This window comes from Balaenoptera musculus, chromosome 20 (genome assembly GCF_009873245.2).
Source record: "Balaenoptera musculus isolate JJ_BM4_2016_0621 chromosome 20, mBalMus1.pri.v3, whole genome shotgun sequence".
Lineage (NCBI taxonomy): Eukaryota > Metazoa > Chordata > Mammalia > Artiodactyla > Balaenopteridae > Balaenoptera > Balaenoptera musculus.
In genome coordinates, this window is record NC_045804.1 from 16785080 (window position 1) to 16807589 (window position 22510).

Below are 22510 nucleotides of genomic sequence, written 5' to 3' on the forward strand. Positions count from 1 at the left end.
TAGGGAGAAATAAAGACTTTGCTCTTTACTCAACAAGTTTTACTGACCACCTAAGGAATGTTTTAGGAGCTGAGGATACAGTGCCTGTTCTAGGAGGTGGGGATACGGTAATGAATAAAATAAATGCCCAGCTGTCAGAAATAGAGACACAGATGTAAAGAACAAATGTACGGACACCAAGGGGGGAGAGCGGGGGGTGGTGGCAGGATGAATTGGGAGATTGGGATTGACATATATACACTAATATGTATAAAATAGATAACTAATAGGAACCTGCTGTATAAAAAAAAAAAAATGCCCTGCTGTCAGTCTACGGGGTTGGGGGTTGGGGTTTTGTGTGCAGACAGACAGACGTACCTGTTAACCAGTGAGAGACGCTATGGAGAAAAAACAAGCAGGGTAAGGAGATAAAGACTGACAGGAGTGCTGTTTTAATTTGGTCCTAATATTTAGGCAGAGACCCAATGGAAGTGAGAGAGGTAACTGTGTGCCTACCTGGGGGAAGAGGGTTCTAGAGGGAACAGCAGCTACAAAGGCCCTCAGGCAGGTGTGTGCTCAGTGTGTCTGAGGTATTAACATTCCTGTCACTTGGTGGCTCACCCCTTCACTCATGGGGCAGCTAGATCCCTTCAGAGTTTTTTCTGGGGCTGGGGGTGGGTGGAGCCAAAAGTAACCCATAAAACTGGTCCTGTATCTTCCTCCTTCCCCACACATGCACAAAGCAGATGCATGGGGGCCAACACTCCAATTGTTCATGGGAGCACTGCGGTCAGCCCGCCCCAGATTCCTGTGAATGGAGGGAAGAGGAGAGAGGAACAGTATGAAGGGCTCCCACCTGCCTCTGAAAAACACCTGCTGAGTCAGAGTCCTGGGGGGAACTGCTTTAATGAACAGAAAAGAACCCTTTGAAGGTGGCCTATTTAAAACTTGTGCACAATTGGGCACTGGTTTCTTCCCCCAAATAGATTATATAGTTCCCTTCCCATCAGGCTCAGGGTCCAAATGTACTCAGCAGATCTTTCCATAGTAGATAACTTCCAAGGAAGGTTGGAACTGCTTCCTGTCCCCAGTTATGTCGGGTCTCCCATCAGGGGCTTCTGAATGAACTAGGGTAGGTGGGCACGTGGCAGCAGCCCTGCAGCTGGGAAGCCCATCCCCCTGTTTGGTTTAAGCCCAGGAGGGAGACTCAGCCAAGGCTGCCCAGAGGGGCAGCCAAGTGGCCCAAGGGCAGTCTCTGAAACACACCTGCTTGCTAATTCCAGGAAGGTGCTGCTGGGATGAATGGGCAGGGGCTCTGCCGGTGTCACCTGGCATGGAGAGGCCAGGCAGAGAGCCCTGCTCTTTGCTCGGCCACTTTGTCATTGGACTGTCTTCTCCTTGGCTGGGCAGAATAGGAAGATGCCTTTGTAGGGTGTGTGATTCATCAGGACATGTGTGTGTGATTCATCAGGACATGTGGGTGGGAGCCTCCTGTCCTGTGGGTCTATGGGCTCTTCAGTTTTGCACCTAGTACAGTCTCAGGTACATAGTAGGTTCTGAGGAATACTGGGAGCTGTGTGTAAACCCAGTATAGGTATGGGAAGCTGCAGGCGCGTCTCTGCACCCCTGGGGGACTGACCATAGTGGGCCCTGGGTACTGCGACTTTCCAGGTGACCACATACATGGTGGCGGGAAAATCCAGAATCAGACCATTTGATTCAAATCTTGGGGCTACTGCTTAGTAACCATGTGTACTTGAGCAAATTACGTAACGTCTCTGAGCTGTAGGTTTCTCTTCTGTAAGACGATGATAAAAATAATTCCTAACAGTATTGTTTGATGACTGAATGAGATTAAAGCACTTAGAATGGTGTCTAACATACAATAGGCACTAAGTAAACATTAGTTGTTATTATTAGTTGTTACATTAATTATTATTATCATTCATGACCTTAAGACAGGAGATGACCCTGGGTCCTTGTCAGTGCTATGATTCCATTTATCTCTGATGTCATGGGTCAATAATTCTATTACTTTCTGGCACCGTCATATTCATGCCATGATTTTATGAGTTGTCAAGTCTGTGATCTGCCACATGATGGAGCCTCAGCCCTGGGGACCCACCTTCTCCCTGCTCCTGGCATGTGAGAGGCCCCCCAAAGGCCCCAGCTCAGTGCCAGCCACCCCGGCCAGACGACCATCCATCTGTCTCCGTCCCTCCACCCCACCCTCACCATCTGCCTCTACCAGTGCCCATCAGTCTGGGTAGGTCTTAGCGTCGGAAGACAAATAGCCCATTTTCAGAGGCTGCTGTGGAGGGTGATGGATTGTGTGCCCTGAAGCCAGGCAGGCTGGGCTGGGCTGGGCTGGGGGCAGGGGCACAGAGTACAAATCATCGGGAAATGAACGACATTCATCACGGCCTGCTGCCTCCAAGGACAGGTGACACCTTCGTGGGCTCAGGGATGTCACTGCACAGGAGTACAATAAGCAAGTTAGTGGAGACTGACCTGGCCGCCGTGCAAGGGGCTGGGATCGGGGGGAGCTTCTTCTCGGGCCAGGCCTCCGAGCAGGTCTCTTCCCTCCCAGTCTTTCTCCAGACTCTTGCTCAAGAACTTTCCATTCCTCATGGCCCAGCTTAGCCAACTTTGCAGCCAGATGCTCTGGGCTCCCAGTACCTCCCCAGGCTTACTGCTCTTCCCTCCTGACCCCTCCCCTGTTCTTCCACCAAACCCACCTGCTAGTCCTCAGTCAACTCTAGCTTCGGCTCAGAGCATTGGCTCTTCTCTGCCAGTCCCTGCTCAGAGTCTCTCAGAGACTCACCTTGAAACCTCTTCCTTCAGGAAGCCTTCCTGGATTCACACCACCCCGATCTAACCTCCCTGCCATCTCCATTGTCGTGAGCAATTCATGGCAAGTGCCTGCCCCTCATTCCAGCTACGCAGTAAGCATTTTTAAAAGCCTGCTCTTACCAACAATAATAAATAATACTCAGTAGTGGTATGGCACTCTACAGTTTGTGAAATATTGCCATTAAACATAGTGCATTTAATCATAACAGATCCTTGAGGCAGGTGTCAGCCCTCCCACCCTACTCTATAACTGCAAAGTGAGGCTCAAGGGAGTCAAAGGCATGCTCATCCCTGTGGCTATCAGTGGGGGCCCCTAGAGCAGACAGGACAAGACTGAGCGCCACTGTGAGCATGGGAACCCAGTCGGTGCTCCAGGTCTGGTGCTCATTCTCTCGCCCCCCAAACCCCACCGTAGTGAGGGAACAGCAGGCCAGGGGGCAGTTGCCTGGAGCTGTGGAAGCCTCCTCTCCCCGCAGGCCCAGGTTCAGAAACTCCCTGCTTCCCTGCTAGCACGTGGTGGCCATTTCTCCAACAGTGCGGGCCTTGTGCCTCATAGCACATGTGTTTATGAACTTGACTCCCGTACTAGACTGTGAGCTCCTCTTTGTCCTCCCAGGGAACATGGGGCCCGGAGCACAGTAGGTGCTCAGTTAATGAGTTGGATTGAATCAAGGAGAGAGACCTGCAGAGGAAAATGAATCACCAAAGAACAAGCCTCCCAAAGACCCTCAGGTGCACCTCTCCACCTGGGCAGCGGCATCCCTAGGACCCCGGTTAAAGGGACCAGGATGAGGGTTCAAGGACCACACCCCAAATTAGAAAAGGCATGGCCTCAGGAGCCCAAAAACCGAATTCTCCCATGCCTCAGTTTGCTCATCTGTACAAATATCGCATCTTAAACTCTTGTGAGGATGAAATAAGATTATTATACAAAAGCACTTTGTAAATGGTGAAGTTATACAAGTATTAGTAATATGTGCAGTTAAGCAGTATTTTCCATCGAGGAGGGGTAGAGCACGGTGGTAAAGAACGTATCTGGAAGCCAGGCTTCCTGGGCTCAAATCAGCTCCAGCACTTACTAGTTCTGCTCTGTGCCTCAGTTTCCTTATGTGTAAAAGGAGGATAACAGTATCTGCCTCAGGAGGTCGTTGTAAAAACTGGGTGAATATACAGATGGTCGCCGACTTACGATGGTTTGACTTTAATGATTTTTCGACTTTACGATGGCTTGACAGCAATATGCATTCTGTACAAACCACACTTCAGATTTTGAATTTTGACCTTTTCCCAGGCTAGTAACATGTGGTACAATCCTCCCTCGTGATGCTGGGCAGTGGCGGCAGCAGCAACTCCCAGTCAGCCACGCGATCATGAGAGTAAACCACTGACACACTGACAACAAACCTGTACCCAGACGACCATTCCGTTTTTCACTTTCAGTACAGTATTCAATAAATTACAAGAGATATGCAACACTGTTATAAAATAGGCTTTGTATTAGATGATTTTGCCCGACTGTAGCTCATGTAAGTGTTCTGAGCATTTCAAAGTAGGCTAGTCTACACTATGCTGATCGGTAGGTTAGGTGTATTCAATGAATTTTTGACTTAACGATATTTTCAATTTATGATAAGTTTATCTGGACGTAACCCCATTGTAAGTCAAGGAAGAGCTGTATCTCAAATACCTCAGACAGTGCCCCACACAGAGCGCCCTACATATTATGCTTCAGGCATTTTTAGCAGCAGCAAACAGCAGGCTCTCTTCCTCACTGATGCCTGAGTCACAGCCCAGCCCTCCGCTCTGTTGGTTCTCACAGCTGCAAGGGCTGGGGCGACTTCCCCTGTTGTCCAGCCCAAAGCAGGGCAGGTAACTACTTGGCACACTTGCCCCAAAAGCCCCTCTGTGCCCCCGGCTGATGCTGTCACCTAATCGCAGCTCTCTTTCCCACCACACTCACACCCAACTTCAGGATCCTCCTCAACACAGCACTCCGTGGATAGATGATGGATTGCGTGGAGCCCCAGAGGGGAAATCTCTCTGCTGTTCCTGCCCCAGGGCATGGCTCTGTGTGCATCCTCTGGGAGCCCTGGGGGTTGGGGGGTGGTGTGGGGACCTGGAATCTTGCAGGAGGCAGATGGGGGTGCTCACCAGAGATGTTGCCGGCCAGGGACACGCTCTCGCAGTGATGGTCCTGGAGGGAGGCGGAGATGGAGTGCAGCCCCAGGAGGAGAAGGGCCTGTGGGCACAGGGAGGTGAGGGACACAGTTAGACTGTGTCATGAGCGGTCTGGCCTGGAGCTTCCTGCTGCCCCTCTTGTGCCCTTCATACACGTCTCATCCCAGACACACCCCCTCCCCCACCGGCCCAGCCTCCCTGCCCTCCTCCTCTGCCATGTCCTCTCTGCCTACGAGGTCTGGGGCTGCCCTGCTCTCTGAGGGACCTGAAAGGGAGGCAGGTGACAGCAGGAGCCCAGGTTCCCAGGACAGAGGGGAACTTTCTCCCTGAGGGCTGGGGGCCCCCAGAGAGGGTCTGCCTGAGCACACCACCTCCATCCTCACGGGGTCTCAAGGGTGGCACAGGCGTGTCCCGGCACACCCACACCCACACCCTCCCACCTGCCCCCCCGAGCACCCTCCCCCCCGCATGGGCTCACAGAAGACCCCCATTAGTGAGCCTCCCTCCCTCCCCAGCTGCAGGAGCTCAGGACCTGTGGTTTAATGAGCTGCCTCCCGGGCCCTCATCCCCGCCCAGCTAATTACTGGTCACTACAAATTGTGCCTCACCATTTACCAAGCCATTTTATATCCGCGACGGTACTTCATTCTCTGAGGGGCTGGCTGGCGTGGCCGTCCCTGATGAGGAAGCTGAGGCCCAGAGAGGTGAAGGGATAAATGTGTCTGGAAAGATGCCTGCCCTAATCCAAGGAGAATCTTTGCCTCTTACCCTCCCTGGGGACTCTGTGTCACTCTGATTCCAAAATTTCAGCCCACTTGGGGAGAGTAGCATGGGTCCCACACCTAGAGGGCTGTCCCCTTCTTCAACTAACACCCGCACATAATCATTGTGTCCCCTCCCTTAAGGTCAACACCTTCCCTGTGGATTTAGAGTCAAAAGAGACCTGGCATCCAGCCCCAGTTTCACTGTGTTGCCATGGGCGGGTTACTTGACCTCTCTGTGCCTCGATTTCCTCACCTGTAAAGACGGGTGTACTAGCCTCCCCACCACCACTCCGCCAGGCTTACAGGACGCAGTGTATGTAGAAGTCCTCTGTGAGCAGCACAGCTTGATCCAAGACAGGAGGGATTTTGTTTTGTTCATTGCATTCTAATTTGCTGAATACATTAACGAGTTACATTGTGTTTCAGGTCTACAACAGGCATTCAATAGGTCATGCTGATTGATTTGAACTTGGTGATTCTTATTTAGTCACGGGTTGGAGGCGAGGTGATTGTTTCCCTTGGGATTTGATTTGTGAAGGACTAAGGAGCATGTGGGGGGTTGGGGTAGTGGAGGGTTGTAACCAGCGCCCCCCTCCAGTTGTCAGGACCTGAGAGCCCAAGGACCAGCAGAGCCCTGTCTCCCTGACCTCATGGGAGGCTGCTCTCCGCATCACCACCCCTGTTCCTCTGCTCCTCCTTCCTGGGGTCCCCTCCCCGGGACCGTCTCCTCTCCTCCCCCCCCACCCCCCCACCTGCCAGGGTGTCTCAGCACCAGCCCATTTCCAAAGAGTTCTGCAAAATTCACTGCAGAACTTCAGACAGGGACACTTCGATCTGGAAGCAGCCTTAGCCATTTCACAGGGGAAAATGAGCTCGTGAGAGAGGTAGGGACTCGTCCGAGTCCCACGTGAGCAAGTTTCTAATTTCGAGTAGAGCCAGGGTGGTGGCCAACACGAGCAGCACACATTCGCAGCCCTCATTTGCAGACCTCACTCGCAGGGCCAGGACTAGGGTGAGGAGACCAAGGCATTCACCTCCAGTGCAAAATTTAAGCGGGGTCGGGGGGTGGGGCACCAGAAAACTTAGTAGTCAAGATACATAATATTTTAATGCAATATTTTTTTAAACTCTAAATTAATGCAAAAAATTCCATGATGAACAACATATCAAACACTTTTTTGAAAAAGGCAGGATCACTAACAGTGCTGGGCCATACTGGAGCCTCGGGTAAAAGGAAAAATCAGTAATAATATTAAAATATGATTTATCTTGATACTGCACTTTGGGGCAGCTCTTTAAATTCCACGCTTGAGAAAAATGCCTCACTTGCCTCACCCAAGTCCTGGCCTTGTTGCTCCCATACCTTCTTCCCAAATTGGCCTCCACCCTGCGCCCCAGACCCTCACAACCTGTGCCACCCACCCGCCCACTCCCGCCATCTGATGACAAAGACAGACCCTGCTCCCCGCTCTCCCACCCAAGATGGAATCGAATGCTCCCCACTCCTGATCAGGACCTGTTCCACCCACACCTCCGGTAGGAAGCCCCCCCTTGACCCTGATGATTCCCCCACGTTGTCCCCTCAGTGCTGTGCCTGAGTCCGCAGTGGGTTTGTTTATTCCCTCGCTGGTACACTCTTCCTGTCACATCATAGGGGTCTTTCTGCTCTTACTGGGCCAAGCTCCACGCTCCGAGGCAACCCCCCCCCCCGGCCCTGTTCCCCCATCCCGTGCCCAGCGCTTGGCCTCAGCCAACGGCGCTGGGGTCAGCTAACTCCCTCCTGGGACTCGGGAGTGATTAGAACAAACTCATTCATCTCTCTGGCCCCAAGGAACTTCCAATACTTTATTAATCACTAATTAAACTTCACTGTCCCCAGAGAGATGGCGAAATATCTTTACCCTCCTTTTCCACTTCAAAACGCAGAAGCGGAGAAAGGAGGAAGCCACCAGGTCCGCCAGTGGCTCTTGCGTGCCAAGCGGAGAGCTGTGTCCTCGCTGACAGACCTGCTGCTCGGCTCGGCGCAGTCAGCAGGGACCCAGCTCTGAGCTGTCCCCAGAGAGGGCCGCTCAGCTGGTATGGCCAGAGGCCTCTTCTAGAAGGGGACTAGAGATCCCCACCCCCAGCTTGTCACCCACCCCTGCCTCTGCCACCTCCCAACACAGACACACGTGTACACACACACAGCGTGGAAATGGGGCTCCCAGAGCCAGCTCAGTCACAGGTAAATTAAAGAAACCGGTAATACCCTATGTGAAAATATCAGCCCTGCTGCCTGGCATTCCACAGCTATCCTTCTAAGCCTGAAGCTGTGCTTTGTGTTTCGGTCTTTCAGATCCTCCTTGAAAGCACACCATGTTTTATTCACACTGAATTACTTATTGCTTCCCCAGCACGTAGGCTCCTGCTGGTGTCTGCACACTTTTGCCCCCTCCTCACCCTGGCCCACCTGGTGAAGTCTGCAGTCCTCAAACGCCAGGTCCAGAGCCCCTCCCCGCGGCAGCACCTTCCCCAACCCTCCAAAGCAAAGCAACTCGGTCCCCCGTCAATGTGCCCAGGTCCCCTCCGTACATGCACTAGACCCTGGCAATCAGAGAACTCAGACTAGTCCCAAATGCATGGAATTGCCTCAGTACAATGCACTTCCGCCCCAGGGTTCTAATTAGATGGCAAATACACCAGCCAGAAGGTCTTAGCCTCGCATCTTAATGTCCTGGGGTTCACAGAGGAGCAGGGAGAGTCCAGATTCATCATGAATCCAAAGCAAATGCCACAGGATGAAGCCTGTCCTTGGCTGGCTAACTGTAACCCTGACCCTTACCTCTCCTTGGATGTGCTGGTTCACAAAGTCATTTTCTCCCAATAGAGGGCCGGTTTTGCACTATGCAAAGAAAAACGTTTCTTAAAATTCCCAAACCAATCTCTCCTCTCAGGAAATGTTGGCTCTGTACAGAATCTGGGCCTGTGCCACCTCTGGCTCTGCGGAAGGGTTTGTCAAGGCTCCTGGCTTATTCCTGAATCACAGTTTCATGAAAAGTCCAGAGTTTTCCTGTGTATTTCCTTCCACCATACGTTGATCTCCTCTTCAACTTTCACTAGTTTTCCAACTCCACCAACAGGAGAGTATTGCACTGTAGAGACAGGCCCCTGAAGTTTCAGGGATGTTGTATTCTGCTAAAGCTGTGAATTCTTAATCTGGTGTCTACAAACACACGAGGCAGGGGAGGGGATGAAACCCTGTAATTAAATGCAGAATGTTGCGTGTAATGCTGACCATTTTCCTGGGGAGTGTGAAGAGCTTCTTTCACTCTGTGGTGAGGTCTAGCACTCCAAAAAATATGGCTGGAGCATGTGGTGAGTAGGGTCACATCAGAGGCCTGGGTTTCACCAAACTGGACATGTCATCCTCTCTCAAAGTAAACCAAAAGTGGTTTTGACCTAAGAATCGCCCCTTTCTTGGACCCCTCTGTCATCAGCCTTAGCCGCTGGCTCTCCTTTCAGAACCGTTTTTGACAAACCAAGCTCTCAGGTCTTCGTGAGGTGGAGAGAAAACCAAAACGGGACTGAGGATCTGAAGCTGGCAGGCGCTAGGCTCACTCACGAGGTAGATCCTCACTTCTGTGTGCCAGCCTGGCAGCCCCGAGGCCCCCAAATAAAACCCGCACCTCAGCTGCAAATCTCTCCACTCGCCAAAGAGCCAAAGCTGGAATGTTAAATCTGAGAAGGCCAAGGTCATGCTGTGGCTCGATCACAGCATCACATAAACCGACCGTCCTAGGACCCAGGGGTCCCTGACACGGAAGGGGCACTGTGCTGCGGAAAGTAGACAAAGTTCCATGCTCCCCATTTTACAGGGGTTTTATAGTTGAGGCGCCCAAGGTCACAGAACTGTTTTTAGCAGCTGAGTGGAGACTAGGGCCCAGTAAGCAGGCGATCAGGTCTGTCTTTCAAGTGGATGAAGGATGGAGGGGGATAGATCAGGACAGGGCATGGGAAGAAGCGATGGGCAGAGGAGAGGGAAGGGCGCAGGGACCGTGGAGAGGGCAGGGTGGGCGGGCCGGAGTCTGACAGCTGCCTGCTCCAGCTGCTGTACATGCCCCCACCCCCCGGCCAGCACAAAGCGTGGCTAGAATTGAAGCTGCCATCCCAATTCCCAGTGTGACTTTGGCATAAAGGTTAATCATACCCAGAAAATGCTTATTAGAGTCCATAAATAACTATGTTGCTGAAGCTCAGTTTGGTCTTTAAGGCACAAAAGTGCAATTTCCTTTGATGGGATGGTTTGGTAATTAACCTTTCAGCAAGAATCCTGAAGGGCCACTGGAGGCACCAGGGGCCGCGCTCACCTCCCCGAATTCATGAGGAGCAAGGAGACGGGGGCCTGCCTTCCCTCCCTTACACAACAACTTCTGATGCTCAGCCTGGGAGAGCCCTCAGAGGCCCCAAGAAAACCTTCCCTAGGAGCCAGGGACTGAGCTGGCCCTTGGGCAGAACCACAGCTGCAGAATTTGCGAGCGATCTTTCAGCAAGATTCCTCCCCTTTCTGCTGAGTTCCGAGCCCAATCCTGCTACTACTAACTGTGTGACTTTGGGCGAGTCACCTGGCCCCTCTGGGCAACGTGCTCTTTCTTTCCTGCATCACAGGGAGGCAGGTCACCTGGGGAGGGGGGAGAAAAGGAGGAAGATGCTTTCTGAAATTTAAAGTCTGCTAGAAGTGCCCATGGGGTCACTATCATGACTTGGTCACTCTGGGCCCTTGAATCTTCCTTGGTTACTGAGAGGGTTGGATTAGAGCAGGCTGGTCCTGGTGTTCCTTCCAGGCCCTGGAGAGTGGGGCTGCAGCAGGACCAGGGCTTTCTCCTTCACTCAGTCAGACTGTTCTGCCTTCTCTGTAAGCTTTCCTTTGAAAAGGGATTTTTCAGCTTAGAAGGAAAGTTGTTTTGATTTTTGTCTCTTGTTTTTTTAAACCACCAGATTAAGTGATCTCACTGAGCCCCTTGCTGAACTGGGATTCTACATTCAAGGAGTCCAGGACTCCTTGATTTGGAAAAAAGGAAAGGAATTCAGAAGAGGCAGGGAAGGACGCACAGACACACACACACACACACAGAGACACACACACACACACACACACAGAGACACACACACACACTAAAAGGAGAATGGCAAGGCAAGGTGTTGGTGAGCACAGGGGGACCATGGGATTACAGGAGGGCTCAGCACAAGGTGATGGTGTGGGCAGGCTTCCTGGGGGAGGTGAGTTTGAGAATGGCAGAGTGGGCACAGACTGTGAGAAGGAGAGAGAGGGCTTTCCAGGCAAGGGGAGGGTCCTGAGCTTGAGGAGACTGGACAGGCCAACTGTGGAAGGGCCCAGACACTGGGCTGCGATGGATCCTTCAGGCCTGGAGTGCCAAGGTGGATTCCTGAGCATCAGCTTGTCGTAGCTGGTCAGTTTCATCTTTTGTAGGTATGGAAACAGGCCCAGAGAGGGGAAGTGAGACCTCAGAGGCACTGGCTCAGTGGAGGCACTTCAGTAGCTGGGCGTGAACCTGAGCCTGGCTGCCTTCCCTGGCCCAGGAGACTGTGGCAGATCCTGACTTGGAGCACAGAGAGGCCCCCCAACTCCCCAGTGAAGCCAAGATTGCAACCCTCCCTGGGAGGCAAGACCCCCAGTGGACACTGCCGTCTGCTGGCCGAGGAAGGAAGGCCCACTCCTCTTGGGTCCTGGGGTCCCCTGGCTCCACAACCCGAATATCTGACCATTCTGAGTCTGCTTTTCTCTGGGCTGTGGCTTTCGTTCCCAGCTTTATTGAGATGTAACTGACGTATAACATTGTGTAAGTTTAAGGTGTACAACATAATGATTTGATATATGTATATATCGCAAAAAGATCTCCACAATAAGATTAGTTAATACATCCATCATCTCACGTAATTACAATTGTGTGTGTGTGTGTGTCTCGGGAACTATTAAGATCTACTCTCTTTGTAAGTTTCAAATATATAACACAGTATCGTTAACTATAGTCACCATGCTGTCCATCATACCCGCAGAATGTATTCATTCATAATTGGAAGTTTGTACCTTTGACCACCTTCACCCATTCCCACACCTCGCTCCACTCCTGGCGATCACCAATCTGTTCTGTTTCTCTGAGTTTGACTTTTTTAGATTCCACATATAAGTGACATCATATGGTATTTGTCTTTCTCTGTCTCACTTATTTCGCTCAGCATAATGCCCTCAAGGTTCATCTGTGTTGTCACACATGGCAGGATTTCCTTCCCCTTTATGGCAGAATAATATTCCATTATATGGATTGACATGTATACACTATTGATACTATGTATAAAATAGATAACCAATGAGAACCTACTGTACAGCACAGGGAACTCTACTCAGTGCTCTGTGGTGACCTAAATGGGAAGGAAATCCAAAAAAAAGAGGGCATATATGTATACGTATAGCTGATTCACTTTGCTGCACAGTAGAAACTAACACAACATTGTAAAGCAACTATACTCCAATAAAAATTTTAAAAAAACTCTGTTGTATGTATATACCACATTTTCTTTATCTATTCATCCATTTATAGATACTTAGGTTGTTTCCACATCTTGGCTATTGTATACAATGCTGCAATGAAGATGGGGATGCAGATATCTCTTCAAGATAATGATCTCATTTCCTTTGGATACATACCCAGAAGTGGAATTGCTGTATCATATGGCAGTCTATTTTTAACTTTTTGAGGAAACTCCATACTATTTTCCACAGTGGCTGCACCAATTTACATTCTCACCAACAGTGAACAAGGGTTCCCTTTTCTCCGCATCCTCCCTGGCACTTATCTCGGCTTTTTTATAATAACCATTCTAACAGATGTGAGGTGAAATCTTATTGTGTTTTTTATTTGCATTTCCCAGATTTAATTGGATTATTTGTGGGGCTTGTTTCTGTTTTTTGGGGGTTTTTTTTACTATTGAGTTGTATGAGTTCCTTATATATTTTGGATAGTGACCCTTTATCAGAGATGTGGTTTTCAAGGTATAGCCTGTTTTAAGCAAAGCCAAGAGAAAGAAAATCTAAATATGAAAAAGAAGAGGGATCATAAATCAAGATTTCTTTAGAAAGCTGGCTCCCCGTTGGATTTAAAAATTAGGATCTGATTTGCAGAAATAAAACATATGCGCAATCAACGCTTCTGAAACCTGTGTGCCTACAGGGGATATATCTGTAGTGACGGAATGACAATACAGGGGAGGTACAGAGCCCACGTGCAATTGTGCAATTTCTGCCCTGCACAGAGGTGCCAAGTGGAGAGGTCTCTGGGGGCTAGAATTGCAGGCTGTGCATCAGCAGAGCCGGGACCCTCGGGCGGGGGGTGCGTTTTCTAATCCATGCAGAGGTGCTCTAAAGACTAGCCAGGGTAAAACCAGACTTGGGACAGAGGGTGGTGATGTTAGATGTCCTTTCTCAGCCCTCTTGACTGCCCAGGACTTCTGCCCCCAACCACCCTTTTCTCCCCATACTGCCCCAGGACAGCCTCTTTCTAGGATAGCCACAACCTGTCGCCACCTCAAAGCAAAGAGCCTGTGCTTTCCCCAAAGTGGGTGAGCAGTGAAAGATTATTCTGTTCTAGGCAGTTAAGAAAGAATTTATTGTTCCATTTAATTAACTTAAATCGCTGTTGTGCAGAGAGGAAAAAATGGGAAGGAAGATCTCCTGCCTACATTTCAGGGAGTGGGGCACACCTGGGTGCTCCCACCTTCAGGTCTTCTCCCTGGGGCCCTGGGCTCAGGAGGCACCCTGCCCCCTTCCCTGCTACTTCACACCTCTGCTCCCACAACGAGGCCCCACAGCAGAGCTGAAACCTGCTTCACCCACCCTAAGGGCAGTGAGGACCTGAGACACCCCAGCTCTGGAGTTCACACATTCCCCTCCAAGGGTCCCAGATATGCTGTCCAGTTGGTTATAAGCTCCCTGAGGGCAGGGTCTGTGTTTGGCTAATTCTGTACCCTTAGTGGGGCCTGGCACAGAGTGGGCCCCCATACATGTTTGTTGAATGAATAAGTGAATGACTGACAGAGTGAATGAATGGATGGGTTTTCATTTTCATGGTCTCCTCTGACCATGGGGTCCCACCAGGACATTTTGACGGGTTCACTTCCTGTTCCCCGTTTTCCTGCATCTCTTCCCCCTGCCCACCAGGAGCTCTCTTTTGCTCTTGGTCTTCCTTCCTGCACTGATCTCCACCTTGGACTCCAGGAGGCTGTGCTGAAGGAAAAAGTGTTTTGGGTGGAAAGTGCAGGGCTGTGCTCCTGTTCCGAATCTGACAAACTTGCTCTGTGACCGTGGACAAGTCTCCCTCCCTTGCCCCCGCGCCTCAGTTTCCTCATCTGTGAAATGAGGAGGGCAGTGTTCCCTACACTCCTTTCCAGCTCTGAATATGCTCTGACTCCAGGTTTTACAGGAGAGTAGAAATTCAGACCTTTAACTTTGAGGCCAGAGAGATCCACACTGGAATCTTTTATTTGCCCCCTCCTGCCTGTGTGACCTTGGGTAGATCACTTAACATCCCTGAGCCTCAGTTTCCCCATCTGTAAATGGGGCTAATAGGGATGAAGTATTTATATTCTAATACTTTTGGAGAGATTCAACAATATGGTGCATTTCAAACAGCACAGGTCCAAACACATGGTAAGCCGTAACCAACAGTAGTGATTAGTATTACTCGACTATGTATAAGTTGCTTCCTTCCTGACTTGGCCTTTCTCTCCAGAAGCGCCCCCTGACTGGTTTGCCTGCCCACCCAGGGTGTGCACACCCACTTTCCACCACCACTCTATTCCCAGGAGCCAGCAGACACCTGCGAAAGTAAAGTTTGCATCACTGTCGCTGATGCAGATTTGCTGAGAGCAGGGAAGGGAGGTGGGGGGCGGGCAGTGCCCTGGAGCACCGCTGACCTCCCATCCTGGTCTAGCCTCCTTTTCTGCTACTCACACATTCTTTCTCTTCTCCTCTTGATATGATTTGCTCTCGATTCACTCATTAACATTTTCTCATAGCTCGTGCCTTCTCGGCCTCCCGGTGTCCCTCCTACTTAACTTCCTCTCTCTCCTGGTCTTAAGCTCTCCACCTGTCTCAGTCTTCCCTAGCCTCCATTTTTTCCTCCTCCTCCCCTTCCTTTCCCTTCCCTTCCTTTCTTTTTCCTTCCTCCCTTCTTCCCTCCCTCTCTCCTTCCTTGCTTTCTTCTTCTAAATTCCAGCTTTGACTGAAGACTTGCACAGTGCCAGACCCTGTGATTTTTCTTGTTTAATCCTTCTCAACCCCAAGAAGTGGAGCCTTTACTATCTACCCACCATACAGATGCTCCAATCCTGGGGTGGTGCCCCTGAGCAGGTCAGCCTGTTTCCTTGCCTGTCCGGCCTCCCTTCTTAGGCCCCACCACCACATGGATCCTCCAAAGGAGGAGGAACAGGTTGACTTTGCCTCTTGACCTCTAGCTCCGGGCCACAGCTTGGCTCCCCGAAAGCTGGCAGTGGGAACTGGGGGGTAGACACCAGTGGGGGCCTGTCAGTGGGGGGCTCAGGAAGGGTGGAGTTTGGTTCTCGCAAGGGAATGGAGCCCGACCGGGGCTCTGATCCAGCCCCTGACCCTGGGAACTGCTCAGCCGCGAGCTGTGAGCTGCTCCCGGACACTGGGAACCGGTCCCTGAGGGGGTGGGAGAGGCATCTGCTACCCGGAGAGACAGAGCCGAGGTGTTGGGGACAGCACGGTGACACCAGCCACGCGGGTGCCACTATCAGCCGTGCTCTCGCTCAGCCAGCTCTCCGACAAGTGTAAAGTGAGGGGGATTTCAGTGTCAGCAGCAAAGTGATGTCCTTTAAGAAGCTGCATTTTAAAAGGGATGTGAAGAGGGTCGGGAAGGCAGAGTGCAATCATCTGACGGCTGGAAATTAACTTCTGTTAGAAAACAGCGAAAGATTTTGGGGTTGTTTTTCCTGGAGAAGTGACTGCCCTCCAAGGCCATGAGGGGTGGTTTAGAGGGGGCTGCTGGACCACCGAACCCCAGTGAGCAGGGAGATTCAGGGCAGGGACTAGGAATAACCATATAATCATCCATTAGCTGGGCAATGGCCCTGCCTGTTTCTTTGTCTGTAAAAGAAGGGAATTAGACAAAATCAGAAGTTTCAGACAATGCCTGGCAGCCAAGAGACAGAAAATTCTGTTTCTCAGGCTTCACCTCAGAGATCTGGGCTTGGCGGGCCTGAGGGGAAACTTGGGAGTCTCTCTATTTTTTTAATGTTCTCCAAGTGATTCTGAAGTGTCACCAGAATTGAGGGGAACTGCACTAGCCCAGTAGTTCTCAAGTGGGGGCAATTTGGTCCCCCACGGGACACGAGGCAACATCTGGAGACATTTCTGGTTGCCACAGCTAGGGGGAGCTGCTGGCACTTTGTGGCTAGAGACCGGGGATGCTCAGGGCAGCCCCACAGCAAGAAATTACCTGGTCCCAAATGTCAACGGTGCTGAGCAGCGGAAACCCTGGGTTGGAGGGTTTTGCAGCTCCTTCCCAGCTCTGAAAACACTCACTTGCCTGCCCATCATGGAAGTTGGGAGTGTGGAAGGAAGATGGTGATGGGAAGGAGAATGCTGGAAAGAAGGAGAGGACAAGAGGGAGGAGCCTGCAGGAAAGGAAGAGGCCCTGATCTCACCCTGTGGCCTTGGACCCGTCATTCCCCCACCTCCTAGCCTCAGCCCAAAGGCAGGAGACTGCTAGGAATGACCCCTCCTGGCCAGCTGGGGAGATGGGAGGTCCTTCCCCTCACTGCTGTCCTGGAGCCCCCAGGCCTCCTCCTGGGGGGTGTGCACAGGAGATGGAGACGAAGCAGGAAGGTGGCCACCTGTGGGTACAGCCAACGCTGGGGATCAAGCAGCACAGGGAGGGCACGTACGCAGCCTCTTCCTGGAGCCAGCAACCGGGGCTTGCCCAGCTTGCCCCTGGGCGAGCTCCTCGGAGGCAGAAGGCAGAGCTGACCCTGGAGAAGTCGCGCTCCCTCATCTTGGGGGAGCCCAGGGATGAGGGCTAGAACCAGTGTGGGCTGAGTCCTGTTAGCCCTGGGGTGAGCCCACCACAGAGGAAGGGCTTCCCATGTCTCACCAGAGCTCTGTGACTGTCATGTGTCTCCCCAACCCCTGCCCTGACCTCGGTGGGTGATAAAGTGCGGGTTGATGAGTGAGAACGAAGTGGGGGAAGGGGCCCACCCAGAACCTGCCAGGTGGTAAGGGCTCTGAATAAACCGAAGGTTTCCACCCTCCTGGACAGGGGTTCTTCCTGCTTCCGGCAGCCCAGCCCAGCCCAGCTGCTACAGCATAGAGTCTTACAGCAGGAGGCGCACAGGTACAGGGCTGGCCGGCAGCCAGACTCCCTTGAAAAGTGAACCAGAGATTCTGGGCTATGAATCCTGGCCCCAAAGGAGGGGTTTAGATCAGCGCTGCTGAAAGGGTGGTGGGGACTGTGCGGGACCGCGGACTGTTCGCTACTGAGAGTCAGCACCTGGAAACGTTGATATGAAGGTGTCTTTGCTGTGATCTCATTGAACAGGGTCTAGACCACTCCAGATGTTGTCCAGCTCTCCAGAAGAGTCGTGTGGTGCAGGCTGCATGGTCATTGTGCACAACAGGACCACATGCCATGGATTGGAAAGACCCATGTGGGCCTTCCCTACAGCTAGTTTGAGAAGCCCTGCTTTAGCTGTAGGAGAGCACACGATGGCCGGCTCACCAGGGAAGGCCCCGTGGAGGAAGAGGGTCTGGAGTACCAGTTGGGCTCAGTGTCAAGGGGAGGAGTTGGGGGGGAGTGGGGGACAGAGTGGAGGCTGGGGGAGGGACCTCACCAGGGAAAGCAGCAGGTCCCACTCACTGAGCTTCAGGGGGGACAGGCCCCTCAGCACACAGGCATTTCCCCCTTTATTCTCCATCGTGGTCCAGAGGAACACCAAGCCCAGAGAGGTTGTGTGACTTGCCCAAGGTCACCCAACCAGGAAGTGGCAGAGCCAGCCCCAGTCCCAGGCCTCCTGCTTCCTCAGCTCTAGGCACGGTGCTCCTCCCCCAGGAATGCTCTGCTTCTCAGGAATGTACATGTGCCACTGCATGGGCCCGGAGTTTCACAGCCTGGCAGTGGTGTTCACTGTGAGGTCACTGGGGCCCAGCAATCTGGAGAGAAAGACACCAAAGTCTGCCCCACAGCCACCCTTAGGGAGCTAGAGGGTAGGGATGTAGATTGAGAGACAAGATCCCATGGAGGGAGCCAAGAATGGGATCATTCCCTTCCACCAGTGTCCTCTGCCCACCTCTGCCTTGTCTGCCTATTCCTGCCTCGTAACCAGCAAAACCGGGACAGCGGCAGGGAGGGAGCCCCAGGCGGTCACCAAGCCTCCTCCTCAGCCCCTGCTTGGGGACTAAAGTGCCCTGGACCTGCTCTCTGAGGACCCCAGGTTCTGAGAAAGTTCTTGCATCTCTGTCCTCAGCCCAGCTCCAAACCTGCTTCTGGCAACGTCTCCTACCAGCCCTGCCCGAACCCCTCATGAAGCAAAGTGCTGCCTTTGCTTTTACACATGGACAAATGCCTCCAGTGCTACGGGGACCAGGGATGGAATGTGGGGCAGGACTGGAATTGCTAAATGTTACTAAATGGCGCCAACAGCGTAGCATTCGATAAGCCATTGAGTCATAAATCCACTTGCAGAGCCAGGGGAATCTATCTGTCTAGCTTGTCATTTCCATGTCTCCTGTCGCCATAGCACCTCCACACACACAGATAAATGTTCAGCGGGGAGATGCCCTCCATTGAATTCAGCATCTATTGTGTGCCTACGGAGCTTGGAGTACTGGATTAGGCGCTCGGGACACAGTCTTGTTTTTGTTTTCATTTTTAAGGGAATCCTCCTGACCTGGCAGAGCTCAGAATCTATGGTGGGACAAGGGCTTGGGTTAGGTGAGAGTGACCAGAGGTCCATGCGGGGTGTGGTTGGTAAATGTTTTGAGCATCCTGTAGGGGGACAGACCAAAGAGCTGCAGGGTCCCCTGTTGTTGGAGAGCCCAGGCTCCACCGTGAGCCAGAGGCTCACATGAGGGGGAGGAGGGCAAGCAAAGGAACGACCAGTGAGAGATGGACTTAGACTGGAGGGCTTCCTGGAGGAGAGGGTAGCGATGGTTCAGGGAGAATTTGGTGGACCTATTAGACAGGATTGATGTAGAGAGACTGGGGGGACAGAAGCCCTAGAAGGAGGAACACTACGGCCAAAGGCAGACGGCGGGCAGAAATGAGTATTCTGTGGAGGTAGGAAGGAGGGCTGGGGCAGAGGGCCAGAAGAGCCGATGGAGAGATGCGGGGAACATCTGGTTTTTTCACCCCTAGAGTGGGACAGGAGGACTCCATGGGGTCGCGTGTGTGGGCGCGGGCACAGAGGCCGCTCGGTGAATAGCCAGAGAAGCTGGGCGAAGTGGAGGGAAAGGGCAGGAGGAGGGGGACAGGCAGGGGCTCAGACCACGCCCAGGACACAGCCCTCCCTCCAAGGCCCAGCCTCTCGGGCTCCCAGCCAGGCATGTGCGGCCTGGGGCGCGGTCACAGAGGCTGTCCAACCTGCCATCCACCCCCACTACTGACCCCAGGGCCCTGGGGGCCCAGCTGCTACTCCGGGAGTCAGTCCTCCAGCCCTGGCCCAGGCAGGAGGGAGCTGCCCACCTGTCTCATCGGTCTGACTGTGCAGCAGCCTCTGAGCGGGTAGCAGGTGGGGGGATGCTGTTAGAAACACTGCAGAGGACTCCCTGAGGATCCCAGCGTGTGTGTGTGTGTGTGTGTGTGCATGTGTGTGCGTGTGTGTGTGTGTGTAAGAAAGAAAGAGACAGACTGCACACTGGGGGCCCAGGTAGAACCTCAAAGGCAACAGGCTTTGTTCCTTCTGAACTGGGTTGGGAGAGCCCAGCCCTGGGGGCGCTGGAGGGTGCGGGGTTGGGGGGAGCTCCTTCCCGTGGGCAGGCATCCGCAGCCTCCACACGGCATGCCTCAGGGCATCCCTGCTCTCCGGGGCTCTGCTGACCCTGATGGCTGAGGAAGCCTCCTGGCAGCAGATTAGGGAGAGCGCGGGGAATTCTTGTAAGAAATGGAGAGGGGAATGGGACTTCCTTCGTGGCGCAGTGGTTAAGAATCCACCTGCCAATGCAGGGGACACGGGTTCGAGCCCTGGTCCCGGAAGATCCCACATGCCGTGGAGCAACTAAGCCCGTGCGCCACAACTACTGAGCCTGCGCTCTAAAGCCCGTGAGCCACACATACTGAGTCCATGTGCTGCAACTACTGAAGCCCATGCACCTAGAGCCCGTGCTCCGCAACAAGAGAAGCCACCGCAACGAGAAGCCCGCGCAGCACAACGGAGAGTAGCCCCCTCTCGCCGCAACTAGAGAAAGCAGCAACCAAGACCCAACGCAGCCAAAAAAAAAAAAAAAAGAAAGAAAGAAACTCTTAAAAAAAAAAAAAGAAATGGAGAGGGGCGTTCCCGGTAAAGGCCATCTCTGGCCTCACTACCAGAGGCACATGTTCACTTGGCCGCTAAAGAGAAAGTACTAAGCAAGAACAGCCAAAAAAGACACGCAGGTCTTTTTCTTGCTATCACATCTTTCTCTCTCCCTTTCTTTCTCTCTCCCTCCCACCCTTCCTCCCTTCACTTTCCTCCAGGCCCTTCTGTCCTCATCTCTCTCTCACGCCAACTTTAGCCAGTGGTCTCCATCTCTGCATCACCTTTGGTTTCTTTCTGTCTTTCTGCATGTCCATATCTTATATAATAATAAAATCATCTATCCTGAGCAGGCCCATGGGCACCCAGCTGGGCCTTTGCTTCTGACTGTGGGGTCGGGGCCCTCAGTGCAGGGGGGCCTTCTGCCCCTTAGACAGCCCGGGGCTTTCCCTCGACCCTTCCCCAGGGTAGCCAAAGCCCTCCTGGGCCTGGTTTCCGTCTCCAGCCTACACAGCCCAGCCCCTCATCCCTGGCCATCCCTCCCTATCCCACCCAGCTCTGTCCGCACTGTGGCGGTGCTGCTCCAGGAACAGCTGGTATCTCTGGAAATCACGGAGCCCTTCACACATCCTGCCAAGGAGGCTGGGGAGACACGGATGAAAGCAGGGGAAACCCTGCTGTAAATGGAAATGTTGCAGCCATCGCTTGCCCTAGCCCATCACCCTGGGCAGCCTGCCCTCCAGCTCTTCGGCTCCATGCACCTGCCAGGGTACTGAGCAATACACTGTCCCAAAGGCCTGACCTCCCAGCACTTAAAGGTTCAACTAAGTCTCCCACTGTGCCTCCGGGTAGCCTCACTACCTCTTAAAACTCGCTATGGGTGGGCTCCAAATTGTAGTCGGTCAGCCTAGAACAAACCCCGTCTCCCTGGTTCTTCAGGCACAGAAGCAGCTGGACCAGTCTGGCCAGTTTCTGTCCTGGGCTTTGACCTAGGCGTCCTGGCTCCCGGCCAGATTGGCTGGAGGATGGGAACAGATTGACAGGTGAAGGGGGGGCAGGTGTGCACTCCACAAACCTCATCTCTAAGCACCTCACTGGGGCTGCTCCCTGGGGACCAGCGGGGCCAGGGGAGGAATTGTGATATTGCTTGAGTTTATAGGGAAGAAAGAGCACCCACAAACATCTTCATCTGTCCCTGAAATGGATTCATGGCTCCTGGGCGGAGAGTTGCCAAAAAACACATTCGGCTAAAGCATTGAGTCGGTGGTTCTGTGTACATGGGACCCATCTCCCAGAACTGCATCTCAACACACCCATTTCACAGAAAAGGAAGTGCATGTCCGTATTCCCCAAATCTTCCTCCTTCCCTTCCTCCCCTCCTGCCTTCTAGCTTCTCAGTTTTGTTGAAGTTGACACCAATTACTCTGAAAAGAAATGGTTAATAATCTGTTGCTTAATGGAATCCAGTTAGTTGTTTTAAAATAATTGTTTGCGTCAGTGCCTTAATCATTCTGTATTATCCTCCTTACATGTCTCTACTTTTTTTTTTTTAAAGATTTAATTTTATTTATTTTTGGCTGCATTGGGTCTTCGTTGCTGCGTGCGGGCTTTCTCTAGTTGTATGTGGTGAGCAGGGGCTACTCTTTGTTGTGGTGCGCAGGCTTCTCCTGTTGCGGAGCACGGGCTCTAGGCATGCAGGTTTCAGTAGTTGTGGCATGCGGGCTCAGTAGTTGTGGCTTGTGGGCTCTAGAGCACAGGCTTGGTAGTTGTGGCGCGTGGGCTTAGTCGCTCCGTGGCATGTGGGATCTTCCCGGACCAGGGATCGAACCTGTGTCCCCTGCATTGGCAGGTGCATTCTTATCCACCGCGCCACCAGGGAAGTCCTCATGTCTCTACTTGTAATGCCAAACGTTTTCACATGTCAGAGATGTTCAGAGGGCCAACAGCAGGCACCTCTGTCCTTTGCCCTTTGAGCTTGGCTGATGGCAGGTGGCCCCATCCCTTCTCCCCAGGGTCTATGAAAAGGACCCTGGGGCAGGAGGAGATTCTACATTGCTAAGTACTCCTTCCTCCACCTCCCTTTCCCTCACCACTCCTCTTTTTGCTGTTCTTCCTCAGATTGATAAAATTCAGTAAAGATTTATTGTGACTACTATAGTTAATATTTATTAAGCACTTACTGTGTGCCAGACAATGCGCAGTTGTGCTTAATTTCA

The 22510-nt window shown here is 52.4% G+C and overlaps 1 protein-coding gene across 3 annotated transcripts in view; it reads right to left on the minus strand.

Annotated features, from left to right (window-relative positions):
- Positions 1–22510, minus strand: part of CRHR1 (corticotropin releasing hormone receptor 1) — a 49851-nt gene that overhangs the window by 22242 nt on the left and 5099 nt on the right. For 2 of the 3 annotated variants that reach the window (XM_036837782.1, XM_036837781.1), the window contains exon 2: positions 4984–5071. In XM_036837782.1, coding sequence (XP_036693677.1) covers positions 4984–5071 — 88 coding nt within the window. Of the gene's footprint in view, positions 1–357; positions 378–4983; positions 5072–22510 lie in introns of those variants that run through there. The other variant, XM_036837784.1, reaches the window with a different exon arrangement.